Raw genomic sequence first — 17,550 nt, forward strand, 5'->3', positions numbered from 1 at the left:
CTCTTTAAAACCTGTCATTTCTACTAAATTTTCGATCTCCTCTTTCTTCATGTTTTTGGTCAAAATTTGTGTTTTTTGTTTATTTACTTTTAGTAAAGATACTTCTGAAAAAAGTTTTATTGTTTCCATTAATGTCCTCAATTGAATTTATCAGATCCTGTAGAATAAAGACCATGTCACTGGCATATGCCTTTGTTTTATATTCTTTCCCCTCTTATTTGGAGCCCTTTTATACAGTATCTGTGTTTTATCTAATTTGTTGTAATAATGTTTCAATAAATAGTACACACAGTAAAGGAGACAATGGGCATCCTTGTCTTGTTCTTTTTTGTATCTTTATGTCCTGTGTAAATTATCCATTTATTCTGATGTTTACTTCCTGTTATCTATAGATAGTCCTTATTGCCTCAACAAAGTCTTTTTCTCTTTCCATGATTTCTAATTGTTTTAACATGAAATCCCAATTGACATTGTCAAAGGCCTTCTCTGCATCAAGAAAAATCATAGTCATCACTCTTCCTGGTTGTGTCTCATAACATTCTATCACATTTAATACTGTCCTAATATTGTTTCTCATCTGTCTCTTTGACAGAAAGCCTGACTGATCTTCACAAATTATAGGTACAAGAACTTTTTTCAGTCTATCTGTTAATATTGAAGCATATATCTTATAGTCCACATTCAATAATGACATTGGTCTGTAGTTTTTAATTTCTTCCAGTTCAGTTCTTTCTTTATGAATTATTGATATTATAGCTCCTTTCCATGTAGAATTTCTCTTTCCTGTTCAATAAACTCTTATTAGTTTTTTTATATGGGTTCACTAAAACATCTTCAAAAGTTTTATAATATTCTACTGGTGTTCCATCTGAGCCTGGTGATTCTCCATTCTTTTGTTGCTTTATGACTTCTACCACTTCTCTCATTCATATAGATGGATTCAATATCGTTCTCTGTTGTACAGAAATTTTCATCTTAATATGTTTTCCCAAATACTGTATTGTTTTGTTTTTCCTTTAATGTTTCTTTTCTGAATACAGATTTTGATAAAATTGTTCTGTTCTTGTCTTTAGTTCTTCCTGATTTATAGTTAACTCACCTTTTTCATTTTTCAAGGCTTGAATTTGTGTTTTACTTTTTTCTTTCCTTAATTTATATGCTAGTCACTTTCCAGGTTTATTTACATTTTCAAAAAAGTTTTCTTTTGCATATTTACTCTTGTTTGCCATTTCTTCAGTCAAAGAAGTGTTTAGTTGATATTGTATTAGCTTAATCACTTAATTTATTCTTTGGTGAATAATATGGTAAAGTTGAGTTTCTCCACAATTAGGGAGTCCAGGTTAATACCTATGGAGGTGATTTTAAAGTTGATAAGAGAGTACCAATTAGAAATAAAGGGATCAAGAGTCTTTCATCCTGATTTAGGCCAGTATCCTGTTCAGCATCACAGAGTGTAACGTTCACCTAGCATAATGCTCTGTGTGATCTTCGTCATGATGGTATGCACATTAAAGATTGCTTTCTTGAAATTAACAGGAATTAACACCTGCAGAAGGAGGTATTGGCTACTCTTTGAACAAGATCAAAAAGAAAAAGAATCCACTATAAACCTTGTTGTTGTTTAGTCATTAAGTCGTGTCCAACTCTTTGTGACCACATGGACAAGAGCATGCCAGGCCCTCCTGTCTTGCACTACCTCCCAGAGTTTGGTCAAATTCATGTTGGTAGCTTCGGTGACACTGTCCAACCATCTCATCCTCTCTTTTCTGATTGCTTCTTTGTCACATTCACACCTCCACATAAAAGAATGTAAGGACAATTAAGTAGTGTTTATAGTGGGAAGTAAATAGGGTTACCGACATTTGCAGTGTTTTCTGTGCTGTTGTCTTTGCAAAAGAGTTGCTGATGCCTGTTCAGTTTCAAGATGTTTCTGTGAAACTAGATCTCACTTTAGCATATACAATTTTATATCTGCAAGCCCTATGCAGAAATAGTACACTTAGGTAATATCCTATTTTGTTGTTGTTTCGTCGTTTAGTCGTGTCCGACCCTTCATGACCCCATGGACCAGAGCACCCCAGGCCCTCCTGTTTTCCACTGCCTCCTGGAGTTTGGTCCAATTCATGTTAGTAGCTTCGATGACACTGTCCAACCATCTTGTCCTCTGTCGTCTCCTTCTACTCTTGCCTTCACATTTTCCTAATAGGGTATTTTCCAGGGAGTCTTCTCTTCTCATGAGGTGGCCGAAGTACTGGAGCCTCAACTTCAGGATCTGTCCTTCCAGTGAGCACTCAGGGTTGATTTCCTTCAGAATGGATAGGTTTGTTCTCCTTGCAGTCCAAGGGACTCTCAAGAGCCTCCTCCAGCATCACAATTCAAAAGCATCAATTCTTCGGTGGTCAGCTTTCTTTATGGTCCAGCTCTCGCTTCCATACATCACTACAGGAAAAACAATAGCTTTGACTATGCGGACTTTTGTTGGCAAAGTGATGTCTCTGTTTTTTAAGATGCTGTCAAGGTTTGTCATCACTTTCCTCCCAAGAAGCAGGCGTCTTTTAATTTCGTGGCTGCTGTCTCCATCTGCAGTGATCATGGAGCCCAAGAAAGTAAATTCTGTCACTGCCTCTGTATTTTCCCCTTCTATTTGCCAGGAAGTGATGGGACCAGTGGCCATGATCTTGGTCTTTTTTGATATTGAGCTTCAGACCATTTTTTGTATTCTCCTCTTTCACCCTCATTAAGAGGTTCTTTAATTGCTCCTCACTTTCTGCCATCAGAGTGGTATCATCTGCATATCGGAGGCTGTTGATATTTCTTCCGGCAATCTTAATTCCGGCTTGGGATTCCTCCAGTCCTGCCTTTCGCATGATGTATTCTGCATATAAGTTAAATAAGACAGGGGACAATATACAGCCTTGTCGTACTCCTCTCCCAATTTTGAACCAAACAGTTGTTCCATATCCAGTTCTAACTGGTGCTTCGTATCCCACGTATAGATTTCTCAGGAGATATATAAGGTGGTCAGGGACTCCCATTTCTTAAAGGACTTGTCATAGTTTGCTGTGGTCCACACAGTCAAAGGCTTTTGCATAGTCAATGAAGCAGAAGTAGATTTTTTCTGGAACTCTCTGGCTTTCTCCACAATCCAGCGCATGTTAGCAATTTGATCTCTAGTTCCTCTGCCCTTTCGAAATCCAGCTTGTACTTCTGGGAGTTCATTGTCCACATACTGCTGAAGCCTGCCTTGGAAGATTTTGAGCATAACCTTGCTAGCCTGTGAAATGAGTGCAATTGTATGGTAGTTGGAGCATTCATTGGCACTGCCCTTCTTTGGGATTGGGATGTAGACTGATCTTTTCCAGTCCTCTGGCCACTGTTGAGTTTTCCAAACTTGCTGGCAAATTGAGTGTAGCACCTTAACAGCTTCATCTTTTAAGATTTTAAATAGTTCCACTGAAATGCCATCACCTCCACTGGCCTTGTTTTTAGCCATGCTTTCTAAGGACCACTTGAGTTCACTCTTCAGGATATCTGGCTCAAGGTCAGCAACCACACTATCTGGGTTGTTCAAGATATCCAAATCTTTCTGGTATAATTCCTCTGTGTATTTTTGCCACCTCTTCTTGATGTCTTGGCTGTGGAACACCCTCCCCACTGAAATTCGGCTGGCACCCTCGCTGGGCATTTTCAAAAGCCAGCTGAAAACTTGGCTATTCAAGCAGGCCTTCCCTTCAGTCAGTTAAGTCATTCTTATTTTTCTTCTTTTATTCTTGCCATCTTGGGACTCTTTGCTTTAAATTAACTGTTAAAATCGTAAATTTATATTACATTTTATATCATTTGGTTTTTTAATGTAAAACTGTATATTTTAAATTGTTTTTATATTCTAAGTTGTGAGCCACCCAGAATAGACTATGTCTAGATGGGCGGCATATAAATAAATAAATAAATAAATAAATAAATAAATAAATAAATAAATAAATAAATAAATAAATAAATAAATAAATAAATAAATAAATGTCTTCTGCTTCTGTTAGGTGCCTCTCATTTTTGTCCTTTATCATGTCCATCTTTCCACAAAATGTTCCTTTAATATCTCCAATTTTCTTAAACAGATCTCTGTTTTTCCCCTTTCTATTATTTTCCTCTATTTCTTTGTACTGTTCATTTAAGAACGCTCTCTTGTCTCTCTTTGCTATTCTTTGGAAGTCTATGTTCAGTTTTCTGTAACTTTACCTATCTCCCTTGCATTTTGTTTCCCTTCTCTTCTCTGTTATTTGTTAAGGTCTCGTTGGACAGCCACTTTGCTTTCTTGCATTTCCTTTTCTTTGGGATGGTTTTTATTGCTGCCTCCATCCACAGTTCTTCAGGCACTCTGGCCATCAAATCGAGTTCCTTAAATCTGTTCTTCACTTCCACTGTGTATTCATAAGGGATTTGTTTTAGATTATACCTGACTAGCCCAGTGGTTTTTCCTACTTTCTTCAGTTTAAGCTTGAATTTTGCTATGAGAAGCTGATGATCAGAGCCACAATCAGCTCCAGGTCTTGTTTTTGCTGACTGTATTGAGCTTCTCCATCTTTGCCTGCAGAGAATATAATCAATCTGATTCCGGTACAGTGGGGTCTCGATTTACAAACTTAATCTGTATTGGAAGGCAGTTCTCAGGTCGAAAAGTTCGTAAGTCGAATCTTCAATTCCCATAGGAATGCATTGAAAACCATTTAATCCGTATCTGCTCTTTTCGTCCATAGAAACTAATGGGAAGCTGCTATTCCGCCTTCTGCCACTAGAGGGGGATATTTTTTCCCTTTTTTTCCTTTTAACCTAAGATGACTTAGCTTTAAAAAAAAGGGAAAAAAAAGAGTTCGTAACTCAAATCTAAGTTCGCAAGTCGAGTCCATATATTCCTATGAGAGCGTTTCGTAAGTCGAAATGTTCGTATGTCGAGCAGTTCGTAAGTCGAGACCCTACTGTATTGCCCATCTGGTGATTTCCATGTGTAGAGTCGCCTCTTGTGTTGTTGGAAAAGAGTGTTTGTGATGACCAGCTTGTTCTCTTGACAAAACTCTATTAGCCTTTGCCCTGCTTCATTTTGAACTCCAAGGCCAAACATACCTGCTGTTCCTTTGATCTCTTGACTCTGTACTTTAGCATTCCAATCCCCTAGAATGAGAAGAACCTCTTTCTTTGGTGTCAGTTCTAGAAGGTGTTGTAAGTCTTCACAGAATTGGTCAGTTTCAGCCTCTTCAGCATTGATGGTTGGTGCATAAACATGGATTACTGTGATGTTGAAAGGTCTGCCTTGGATTCATATTGAAATCATTCTATCATTTTTGAGATTTTATCCCAATACAGCTTTATGAGGGCTACTCCATTTCCTCTATGGGATTCTTGCTCACAATAGTAGATATGATAATTGTCTGAATTGAATGTGCCCATTCCCATCCATTTTAGTTCACTGACGCCCAGGATGTCAATGTTTATTCTTGCCATCTCCTGTTTGACCACCTCCGGCTTCCCAAGGTTCATAGATCTTACATTCCAGGTTCCTATGCAGTATTTTGCTTTGCAGCATCAGACTGTCCTTTCACTTCCAGGCGTGTGTCCACAGCTGAGCGTCCTTTTGGCTTTCGCCCAACCACTTCATTAGCTCTGGAGCTATTTGTACTTGTCCTCCGCTCTTCCTCAGTAGCATGTTGGACGCCTTCCGACCTGAGGGGCCCATCTTCCTGTGTCATATCTTTTAGCTTTTTATTTCTTGGCAGAGATACTGGGATGGCTTGCCAATTCCTGCTCCAGGTGGATCGTGTTTAGTCATAACTCTCCACTATGACCTGTCCGTCTTGGGTGTCCCTGAACGGCATAGCCCATAGCTTCTCTGGATTTCTCAAGCCCCTTTGCCACGACAAGGCAGGAATCCGTGAAGGGGGTTATACATAATACGTTCCAACAAAAGCAGCTACAGTCATCTACCAAACTACCCACATTTTTATTTTATTTTTATGAAATTCCTTTAGGCATTCAAGACCTAGATTGGCTGTTCTCACTGAAATATCTGCAACTCAGCTAAGGACCCCTTCAGTCTTTTCACCAGGAAAGTACAGAGGCAAGAGTTCTGTAGTAGGCTATCAGTTGAACCTAGGTTATTCTGTGGGAACCATCTATCACCCTGTCAAGATCTAATTATAGATCTCAGCATTTAAGCTTTCTTTGTTTGATCTCATGGAACTAAATCCAAAAAAGAACATAATTAGACACAAATTGGCAACACTTGTTAACTCTGGAATGTTTGACGAGGAGAACTATTTAGATGTAATGTCAGCCTTTTGAAAAATAAGTAATTTTGTTTGGTGCCACATCTTATTAACAGCATAATTTAGTCATAATTTCTGGAACATTCAAGTTAGGTGAAGTTTAAGGGAAAAGGAAGCACTGAAGTTTATTCTCTGTTTATCATGTACCATCATTTCCTATTCATATCTTTCCACTTTTTTTGTGAACGCTGATGACAATATTGTTATGTTCATCCCATAACTTTCAGCAGATTTCTAGTTGTGCTAATTATGCCCACAGGAAACCTTTTGTCTCAGGAAAACTTGAGCAGGGGAGAGGCTATTTGTCAGGCTTGACACTGTGCATAGCATTCCAGTGTCACTAATGTTCACAATTGTTCCAGTGGCACTTTGACCTGGGAACGTAAATTTTCCCTTTGTTTTTGGAAGTCAGCAGTGCAGCACTTAGGAAAAAACAGCACAGACACTTCCTCCGTCATGACAGTAGCTAAGGAATGATATTTCATGACCCTACTGCTGTAGTCAAAAAGCTCCAGTCTGTCACAGGAAACTAACATTAGCCAGCTATTTTGGAAGTGAAAAATCTGATTAAGAACAGCTGCAAACTGACTTGAAAATATCCACATTGCAATGAAGACACTGGCCATGCCAACATCTTCAAAGCAACAGAGTTCTTAGGAAATGCTGTCATTTGTAATTTGCAGAGAGGAGCACTAGGCATTTTAAGAAGTGGTGCATGTTTGGATTCTCACTCTGCTATGGAGTAAGAATGGAAAACTCAATCATGAAGCACTTAATTCAATTATAGAACCTGTCAGTGTCTGACAGTGTGACAATAGGCCAATCAGTTTAAGGCATTATGAATTTCAAAGCATCCGAAGATAAATAGCATTCAGATTGTTAAAACTGGCTCTTTTACACCTTCTGAGACAATAGAAGCAGAGCCTGGAAACAGTAATTTTCAGGCTAAAGTTCCTTGACTCTCCATGCAGGATTCTGACAGCTGCAGCCCAGAAGGGTAAATTTTTAAAGCTCTGAATAAGAAGCAACATACTTACTGTGATTTTCTGCTTCTTGTGGCTGGAACTGACCCAACAAATTGCGAGCCCTTCTTTCTGGTTCGGACCCCGGCATTGTCCGTGTCAGATAATCCAGGATTTTCTTCAGACAGAAGTACTCGGGTGGTTCTTCGAAGTCTTCGGGGCACTGATCTAGCCAAGCACTCAAGATGGAAGCTATGGCACTGTAAAAAACACATTGTAAAAAAGTGAGATGCTTCATTAGAGTTCCTCGACTGTGTTCCAGGAAGTCTTGCAATGGGCTATAATGTAACTAGAGACCAAGGGACAAACCAATAAAGCTATAAACACAGACCCTTGAATCCTGCACCCTCACTACATCCCCATCTCCTAGAGCACTCCAAAACATGCCAAATCTCATTGGCTGCCAGGGCTCATGAATTTTAACCTATTTTAAAATAGGAATTAAAGACATTCATATGGAAATGAACCTACCTGAACACTATACAAAATGTCCATTGATATTATTTCATCAAAGTTTTCTTATAATTATAAGAGCTATTTATCATTTCTTGTCAAATAATTGGTGATGATCCACTTCCGTGCTATGTAGCATATTGAGAAGTTGTCAAATAATTACTTAACTCCTAATTAGAACAATATTGACTCTTGCTTTTTCAGTCCAAGAATTCTGTAAGTTTGAAGATGCCATTATAGAAAGTCCACACACAAACAATTTAGGGATGCTTCTAGGCTGCTGACAATGCTGTTTAGAAAACATTGCAACCTACAAGCATAGTTTATAGATACAATCTTCAGAATAAAAAGCACTTGATAAATATTTGAGAGAGAAAGAATCAGAACATTATTTGGGTTAGTTCCTTGCTGGACAACTTCACTGTTCACTAAAGCAGAACAACTATTTTTGACTACTCAGCAAATAGATGCATATTGGCTATCAACGAACACAGCAACAGCTACAAAAAGAGTGTGAACATTGCAGATAAAAATGTATCAACACATCCAACATTTTTCTGGAGCTTTTCAGGAATGGTAAGATTTCATATACCTGTGACTCATGCCAGCATATATTTCTTCTTTTAGCAAACATCCTCAGACATTAGTATGTAAACCCAGTGCTTGCCTACAGGACATACGAATTTCCTGCCACTGCTAGAACCATTCTACTTTAGGTAAAGTTCTAAAATATGATTATCTAGCATGGAAATAACAATTGTACTTTGGATACCAATCTCCATAGAAACATATTTCCCAGGGATAGCAAAAGCTAATCTAGAAACCGTAGGCTATGGATCTTTAACATATTTAACAAACTATAGATCTCAGGATTCCTTAAGAAAAACCATGTCAGGGTGTGGTAAAACACTGTAATACTCCTGCTTTTGAATCAGCTCTAGCATGCTTGAAATCGATTTAAAATTTTCTAACTATGACACACAGCAAAGCGCACTTTTTTGGTTAAAAAGAGAGTTATTTTAAACAGCCACAAGGGGTTTGTTTATTTTCACTCAATAGTGAATGTGATTTGTTTTCTTATTTTGAATCGTTTCAGCACACGTGAACACCTGTGTCAGAGTAAATGGTGTCTGAGGGAGTCTGCAGGGTTTGCAAAAAAAAAAAAAAAAAAAAAACAGCACTAAAATGCAACTGGATCTGCTCAGAGCAGTCACAGAGATTCTCTCCTTGAAGGCTTAAACAAGGCATATCTCAGACTGCCATACTCACCTGATGAAGTGAAAAAACAGATGAAGAGGGCTAGACTGGTAACTAGGAACAATCTATAGGACAAGTCCAAAATAGATAACAGCAGAAGACTGCTAGCTGCTACCTACAGTCCCCAACTAAAAACACTCAGAGGGATCATCAATTCACGACATTAATGTCTCCCTTGAGTCTTTTGGTGGGATGCCTATACTTGAATACAGGCAGTCACCCAACCTGAAAAGACTTCTCACAAGTAACAATAGACTGTAGAACAGAGATATTTACACAGCAATCAAACTGTGCAGTAAACCTAGCAGTAAACCACAGGCTGTTTGCTTCATAATAACATCTCATAATTTCTCGATTTTTGGCAAGAGTCCAAGTTTTGCATGTATGTTGTTCTAGTAGCTTTCTAGCAACCTGTCTGGGTCCCTCAACAGGTTGTGCTGTGCCCTGTAGCCCATTTGTCACCAGATGCCCAGGGGCTATAGCATCTGACGCGGTCCTTGCTGACTCAGGTGACAACCGATCCAGTATGGATTTCTGTTTATTTCCCCTCATCATAATGATGGTTGGTAGACACAGTTGGTTTGGCTTCTCAGCTGAGACCTGTTTGGCTCGGGGGACCCTTCAAGCATAGCTCTCAACCTTACTGAAGCACACAGTGAGTTTCAGAGCTATGCTCAACATGGAGGGGAGGATGATGATGATGGTGACTAAAGTGATATTGACAAATTGGCTAGTAGCAGTCACTGCCAAAATAAAAACAACATGAATACATTGCTTAGGAGACAGCTTCTCCCCACATGGCTGAAAGAGGGCTTCAGTGGAGAAAGGAGCATTTCCTGCTTTGAATTGTGAAGAAATTGGCATTGCATTAATGTCTTCTCTCTTTTTTTAACCCAGCTCTTATTTGTTTGTTTGTTTGTTTGTTTTGTTTTGTTTGTTTGTTTGTTTACCACCCATCTATTTTGCAAGTCTTTTGAAATCCACTTCCTCCTTCCAATGCTGCACAAAAGGGAAAAGAAAAATTTAAAAAAATCTTGTTGGCATAACTTTGGCTGTCATAACAAGAATTGGGTGCTGGAAACATTTAATTTAAACTCACATAATGTTTCCAATGCCCCTCTGGTTCTTAAGCGCCCTATGGCTTCCTTTTGTCCAGGAAAAGCCTTTAGGAGCCTTGGGATGGAGGGAGGAGGGAAGGCTTTAATAGTAAAAAAATAAAAATAAAAATCACAGCTTCTGGGACTGGAACTGCTGGCAGTGATCGAGTGGTAATTCCCCCCCCCCCCCAATTGCTGGGTGCTTCCCATGTTTCTCTGTCTGTCTTTCCCCACCCAAAATGGAGCCATGTATTTCAGTACAGGAGCAGGGAGTAGAGGGGGAGTGAATGCAGAATGACTGACAACCCTTTGGTGTAAAAAGATTGACAGTCACATTCTAATTCATACTATCATTAGTGAAATCTGAAACCTAACCTCCGAAAATATTTTGAATATTGATTTTAAAAGTTTAAAGATTTGCCTGAATTTTAAAGTCCTTGCATACTATATTGGTCACTTGTAAGCCACTTGTAACCTGTTGGACTGTACAGTATTATTGAACATAAGAGATGTTAGAGCAGGTGTGACTAACCCTAGTATAATTCAGAGTCATCACAATTAGAAAAATTTAACATGAACAGGTGCACTTTCAGTAAGCAAACACAAATGGACGCTAAATATGCGTTTTTCCCATTAGAACAAGAAACACAAAGAAAATAAGAGCCTAAAAAATCCAGTATTGTGAAACTGTTTAAGCTCTAAAGAAAACATTGTGAGGACTGAAGCATTTTAAAAGACAGCAGAAAAGTACTGGTTAAACAAGAAATACGTCAATAAAGCTAGCAAAATAACAGTAAACATTTAATACCTGTCCCCTTTTCTGAATGCTAGAACCAAAGTGAACCTCAGAAAATCAGGCTCTTGCACCAACACAGTCCTTTGTGGGTGCAAAAGGGAGCAGACAACTTCACACCTCTGTCAATGGACCCTATGCCCTTGAAAGATTTGATGCTAGCTGCCCCAAATGCTCATTGATGCTCCTCACTGGATGAAAATTATCTATTCATTAATTGTACTCTGGTGCTTCTGACAGGAACAAAGAAGCTTTGCCAGGACACTAATGTGCCCTTTGCTCAAAAGATACCACCTGTCTCCAACCTAAAAGGTTCTAAGTTTCAAGAACAACTTAGATAATCATCTGGGAAATATGCTTTGATTGTATTCCTGCATTGAGCAGGGAGTTGGACTTGATGGCCTTGTAGGCCCCTTCCAACTTCACTTTTCTATGATTCTATGTAATGTACAGTTGTGGAAAAAATATGTCTGTTTGATGCCCAAATAGATGTACATGCTATCAGACATCTCCACCTTTTTTATATATCTTGGAGGTTGAGGAAAAAAAAATATGGGACTTCACCTGCATAAGGAGCACAGCTATTGTATGTCCACAGAAGAGTTCAAAGGTTCACTCCAATATTAGTATAAGTACCCTGAGGTGGGACAAAGGGTCAAGAATCAACCCAGCCCCTCCCCCTGGGTGGGTAGGTTTTAGGGGTGATGTAAGAGGTTGGTGAGGTTACCGTGGACCTATAGGACAGGTTCATTTCCCCACAAGCCAGCTGCATCTACGACTGCCTGGAACATGCCCTCCTACGGGAAAGAATCTACACAACCCGCAAATAACTGTACTCTACAGACAAAGGACTACTAGGCCTACACATCACTATCAGCCAAAATATGAGAAGTCAAGATTGGGGCAAGATTGATACCCTCTCTTACAAAAAGATGGAAAAGGAAATGGTGGACCACACAGCCAGAAAAAACAGAAATTCAACAAATGCCAAACAAGCCAACAGAAATCTACACTAGACACCACGCGCATCATCATCAACCTATTGGGACACCTACTCTCCCCAGAAGAAACCTCAGTCTTAAGCAAAGGAGGAAATTTTGCAGTCACACCCAGTAAAATTCCTGTGGAAGACATCATTGCCAACGTGGAATCAGCATTATATCATCTTCTAGAAGAAAAAGCAGAGGAAATAAGAGGGGAAATGTCTAGGATCCTATGGAAAGCAAAAAACCCCAAAAGCAACATAACAAGAAAGGAGAAAAAAGCCATCAAGTCCCTGAATTCAGACCCGGACATCATGATCCTGCCAGCAGACAAAGGCAACACCACAGTAATCATGGAAACAGAAGAATACAGGACAAAATCAGAGAACTTCTAGACTCCACCACCTACAGAAAACTGAAACGAGACCCAACCAACAAAATCACAAAACAAACATACTGATCAGGAGTTCCTCCCTGCACCCCAACGTCCTTCAACGAATCTGCAAGACAGAAGCTCTCTCACCAAGACTATACGGACTCCCCAAAATCCACAAGGATTCAATCCCACTCAGGCCCATTGTAAGTGCCATCAGCTCCCCAACATATGAATTAGCCAAACACCTAGCAACCCTCCTATAGACCCACATTGGACAAACCTCATCCTACATCAAAGACACAGGACATTTCATAAGCAAGATCAGCACCCTAAAACTCAACCCTGGGGACAAACTGATCAGCTTTGATGTAGTATCCCTGTTCACACTGATAAAGAACACCCTAACATAATCAAAACACTGGTAGACCCTGTAAATCGGAACTGTGAAGCTCAGTTTCTTGGCACTGAACTCAACCATCTGAATTGGGCCCTACAGGCAAATGGCTATTCCAAGAATGAAATCACAAGAGCCAAGAAAACAACACTGAACTGAAGAAGAAAAACAGCCACCCACAAACAAAGTATTTCTGCCATACATCAAAGGGGTCACGGACCGCATGGGGAAACTTTTGAAAAAACACAACCTACAAACAGTATTCAAGCCCACCACAAAAATACAAAACATGTTACAGTCAGCAAAGAACAGAAGGGACCCCCTCATCACGGCAGGAGTATACCGGATACCTTGCAGTTGTGGCCAGGTATATACTGGAACCACAAAACGAAGCATCCACACCAGAATAAAAGAACATAAGAGACACTGCAGACTAAAACAACCAGAAAAATCTGCAGTAGCTGAACATGCCCTAAAACAAACTGGACATGAAATTCTATTTCAAAATACCGAAATACTGGACAACACCAGCAATCATTACGTCAGAATGCACAGGGAAGCCATTCAAATCTCTATACAGAATTGTGATCACTATCATGAAATATACTGCCATGCATAAAACTTAAGCCTCTTTACAGTTTCCGGTTTCCCCAAAATTCTAACCAATGTACTACTAGCCAAGCTTTCCATCAGAGTTATGTCCTCTAAGCATAAAGATGTATGTTGTGGTAAACCTCTTCCTTATATTTGCTTTTATGTGGACTGTACTCCAACTCCTTTTCTCATTTCTCAACTTTCTCCTTGTTTTTCATCCTGTAAACAATTCAGCTTGTTTTCATAATCTTTCTTATTTTCCCAATTTTCTTAATTGCCACCATTTGGCCCTCTGTCTCCTCAGGTCAACCACAAGTTTCTTTTGTTATTTTACCCTTTACTAGAAATAAAGGGCATCATTTTGTTTGGGCATCAGCCCAAACAAAACTCATCCCACTGTGGGTTTCCAAGGACACAAAAACTTCAGCCAATCTCCTTTTACTTCTTTTGCATTCGTTCAGTGGTTCCCCCAAATCCATTCCTCTGATGCATTTATTTATATAAAACTGAAAAATGACACTGTACTCTACAAGCCAAATAACAGAGCTAACAGGAGACCTGGGGGGGGGGGGGAGGGATCCTGATTTAAAAGAACTGAGAGAGAGAATGAACCCTCTTTCATAAATACACTCTAAATGTTCCAGTTCCACTATTCTTTGATAAAATTAATATTCAAATACCTTATCTCTTAGGTACCCTCAATCTGATTATTTATGACTAAACTATTGAAATAGCACACAGCACTATTGATGTGCATGGGCCTTACTGTGCAGGATCAAAAGTCAGGAGAGTCTTCTTAGGAGTTCACAATCTAAAACCTCACACAGGAAAGAAAGTAAAGAAGAAGTGAAGAGAAGCTGTTCATTTCATACGTGGTCAGCAAGGTTCCCTCAAAGGTACCTCCCTGCACGAGCACAACTTTGCCCCCCCTACACAGGGTTCCTTCACCTCCATGAACCCACAGCGATCGTTTCAGCCCCTTTGGTTCTGGTAGCAACAGAACCCTGCATTGGGGGCTGAAGTCATGCACACATGGGGGCAAAGTCGAGCATGCGATGGGCAGAGGCCTGCCCAGCAGGGCTAAAAATTAGAGGGATCGTTGATGGTCAGGGAAAGCCAGTTAAGATTTTTCTAAGTTCTCACTGCTACATCTCTTGTCTCCTTTCTGTAAAAAAGCAATTCTGTGTTGAGGGAGGAGCTGAGACAAGTTGGAACCCACCCCCTGCATAGTTTTCTTTTTGAACATCAACCCTGCCTGACCACATAATATGGCCCCATCCGGGAAAACACATAGGCTACCACTACTTGTACCCAAGAGAGCAGGACTGTGACAGAACCTTGACCGATCTGCATAGTATCAGGGGAAAGAAGGCGTTGGAGGGGGGGGCAGGTAGCCAGCCGATCCAGGAGAGTTCGAAGGAGGAGGGGCCTGGAGAGAGCTGCATTGAAACCTGACCTTAAAGTGTAAGGGGAGAAGTTAGAATGTAACTGAAGATATAAGTTGTATTTGGGGCAGTTGGGCTGTAACTAGAAAAAGTTGATGTTGAAATCTGTTTCCTTAAAAGTTGTTACTTTATAATAAAGAGAATATCATTTGTTTCATTCTTTAACCTCTTGGTCTAGACTCTAGTGTGTTTAATGGCTGGAGTACAGACCTTTAAAGCAGCGGTCCCCAACCTTTATGGGGCCGCGGACCTATTGGGGGGTACGGGCTCCGTGTGCAGGGGGTGGGGCACCTTCATGCTTGCGGGTGGGTGTGTCACGCTTGTGGGTGGGCTTGCCACGCTAACACACAACATGTCCACCATGCGTGTGTGTGGAGGGGTAGAGATCCATCTCTGCGTCCCAGTTCCAGGAAGCCCACGGATCGGCACTGGGCTGTGCACCGGGGGCTGGGGACCCCTGCTTTAAAGGAAGGTTATTTGAAAACATGATAAGCCTGGGCTGAAGCTAGTCACAAAGATTATGTTCTAAAATAGAGCCAGCTGTAACTTTAAAATTACACATCATGTTACATGCTGCACTTCATAACAAGCAGAAAGCAAAATATGCTTCATGTTTAAAATAACTAATTTCCCCAACAAATTTGTATACATACTGTATATCCACTGTGATCTCGAGAGGAGAAAAAGCCTTCTACAATAATTTGGCTGAACTGATAACATACAATGGTCAAGAGAGACTTGTCCAAAGACAGAAAGGGTCCAGGGGTAGGCGCCCAGGCCCTCAGCCTGTTTGTATACTTTCCACCTTATCGGTAAATCACTAGTAGCAGTCATCACCACAAACACTGCTCAGAAGAAGAGCCTTCCCTTCGCTTGTGGGTGAAAGAGGGCTTGAGCCAAAGAAGAGATATTTCCTGTTTTGAATCGTAAAGAAAGGTGTTTTATGACCATCCCTTCTCTTTTTTTAAAACGTTGCTCTTCACAACACTTTGCAAGTCTTTTAAAACTCAATTCCTCTTCCCAACACTGTACAAAAGGGAAAAGAAAAATGTAAGCCAAGAACTGAGAGGGAGAGATATTCAGGGAAATAAGAAAAGAGGACGAGTGAGTTAAAGGAGGGAAGGGAAAAAGAGAGGAGGAGAGAAGGTTCCTGCCCCTCTATCAATATATCAACTTTGGTGGTGGTGGGATTTTAAAGGACAAAGGGAGGGTTAGTACCCCCAAAAAATCAGTAAATGAATTGGTACAAAATTAAAGAGCCGTGTAGCCTGCTATGATAGTTAAAATAAAAGGAAATGAAGTTATACGAGTTCTAAACATTGTCCCACCAATATATATACCATGTGACCACTAAAAAATACAACAAATTAAAAGCTGAAAACAGACACAACACTAGGAAATTACTTTCCCTTCTCACCTCATTGTTTTAAATGGCATGTCGTATATGTCTGTCATATGTTGGTGAAAACTACTGGTGTGTATTATTCAGGCTTGCTGAGAAAGAATGCCTTTCCCTGTTTCGGAATAACTGTTTCTACCTGGACTATGACAGGCTGTATCTCTTTTAACGCAGTAAAACTCAGTTGTTCATTCAGCCATTATTCATAAGTGCCACAAACCCAGAAAAATGGAAGCTAGGCCACAACACATGCCTATCCTGGTCTTAAACCAGCAGGCCCTTTAGCACCAAACAAATATAATACATCTTTATTCCATTTGAGAATAAAGGTCAAAAGGGGGAACACAGCTGAGCCATATCCAAGCACTTTCAAAGTGCATTTAATTCAGTGGGATAGACTTAAGCATCTAGTTCACTAGCTCTGGACAAAGATCATACATGGCCATTGGTTTTTGCTGATGGTAGCTCTCCCCCCACCACCCCCGCCAATAACACATTATGATCTCTGTGTTTGGCTACCTTTTTCACCATTCAGTTTCTACCCTGTTTCCCTGAAAATAAGACCTAACCTGAAAATAAGACCTGGTATGATTTTTCAGAATGCTTGCAATATAAGCTCTACCACCAAAATAACCCCTAGTTAAGTGAAATCCCACCCTCCACAACTGTACAACAAGAAGATGCGACTGTATTTGAATAAACGTAGATAGTTGTACATAAAAAAAAATAAAGCATCCCCTGAAAATAAGCCCTACTGCTTTTTTGGGGAAAAACGGTATATTCATATTTCACAGATGTGATCCTCTGTACAGTTGCAACAAAGTTGCTGCCTTTCTTATGTAATAATATGCTGATTGTTGTATAGTTTTCTAAGGAGTAGAAAACAGCTTTCAATTCTGACTATGATTTCTGTTGTTTAGAGCAGTGGTCCCCAAACTTGGGCCTACAGATGTTCTTGGACTTCAACTCCCAGAAATCCTGGCCAGCATATGGTTTAGAGAAAAACAACACTTACCTCCTGAGTTCTGGTTTGGTGTGAGCAGAATTACTGGTCCCTGCCTCTTCACAGTTTGCATTTTCCAGGTTTCCATACCTAAATGAACAGGAAGACAGTGATTAAAAATAAAGATGGGAAACATCTACCTTGCAATTTTAAAATTTAATGAGAATTCACTTAAACAAGATGAGTCATTCAATTCAGAGACAACAAATGGGGAAAGATATCTGGCATAGCACTTTCCCTCACCGTCATAGGTTACATTTCTGCCTGCTCTGTTCTATGTTGATCACTGTAAGGTAAACACAGACTTCAGTTCCAATCTCATCGCCCAGGAGGAGTGTGACAGTTACCTCTATGGAACTGGTCCTTCTTTAGTTACCTAGTTATGTGCTAACAAGTTAAAAATGACATGTAGCAACC

General features: G+C 40.0%; 1 protein-coding gene across 2 annotated transcripts in view; it reads right to left on the reverse strand.

Annotated features, from left to right (window-relative positions):
• Positions 1-17,550, reverse strand: part of RGL1 (ral guanine nucleotide dissociation stimulator like 1) — a 108,262-nt gene that overhangs the window by 40,135 nt on the left and 50,577 nt on the right. For both annotated transcript variants that reach the window (XM_020795083.3, XM_020795084.3), the window contains exons 4-5: positions 17,146-17,223; positions 7,355-7,539 (exon numbers count right to left, since the gene is read on the reverse strand). In XM_020795083.3, coding sequence (XP_020650742.3) covers positions 7,355-7,539; positions 17,146-17,223 — 263 coding nt within the window. The remainder of the gene's footprint in view (positions 1-7,354; positions 7,540-17,145; positions 17,224-17,550) is intronic.

The sequence above is a fragment of the Pogona vitticeps genome, chromosome 4, assembly GCF_051106095.1.
Source record: "Pogona vitticeps strain Pit_001003342236 chromosome 4, PviZW2.1, whole genome shotgun sequence".
Lineage (NCBI taxonomy): Eukaryota > Metazoa > Chordata > Lepidosauria > Squamata > Agamidae > Pogona > Pogona vitticeps.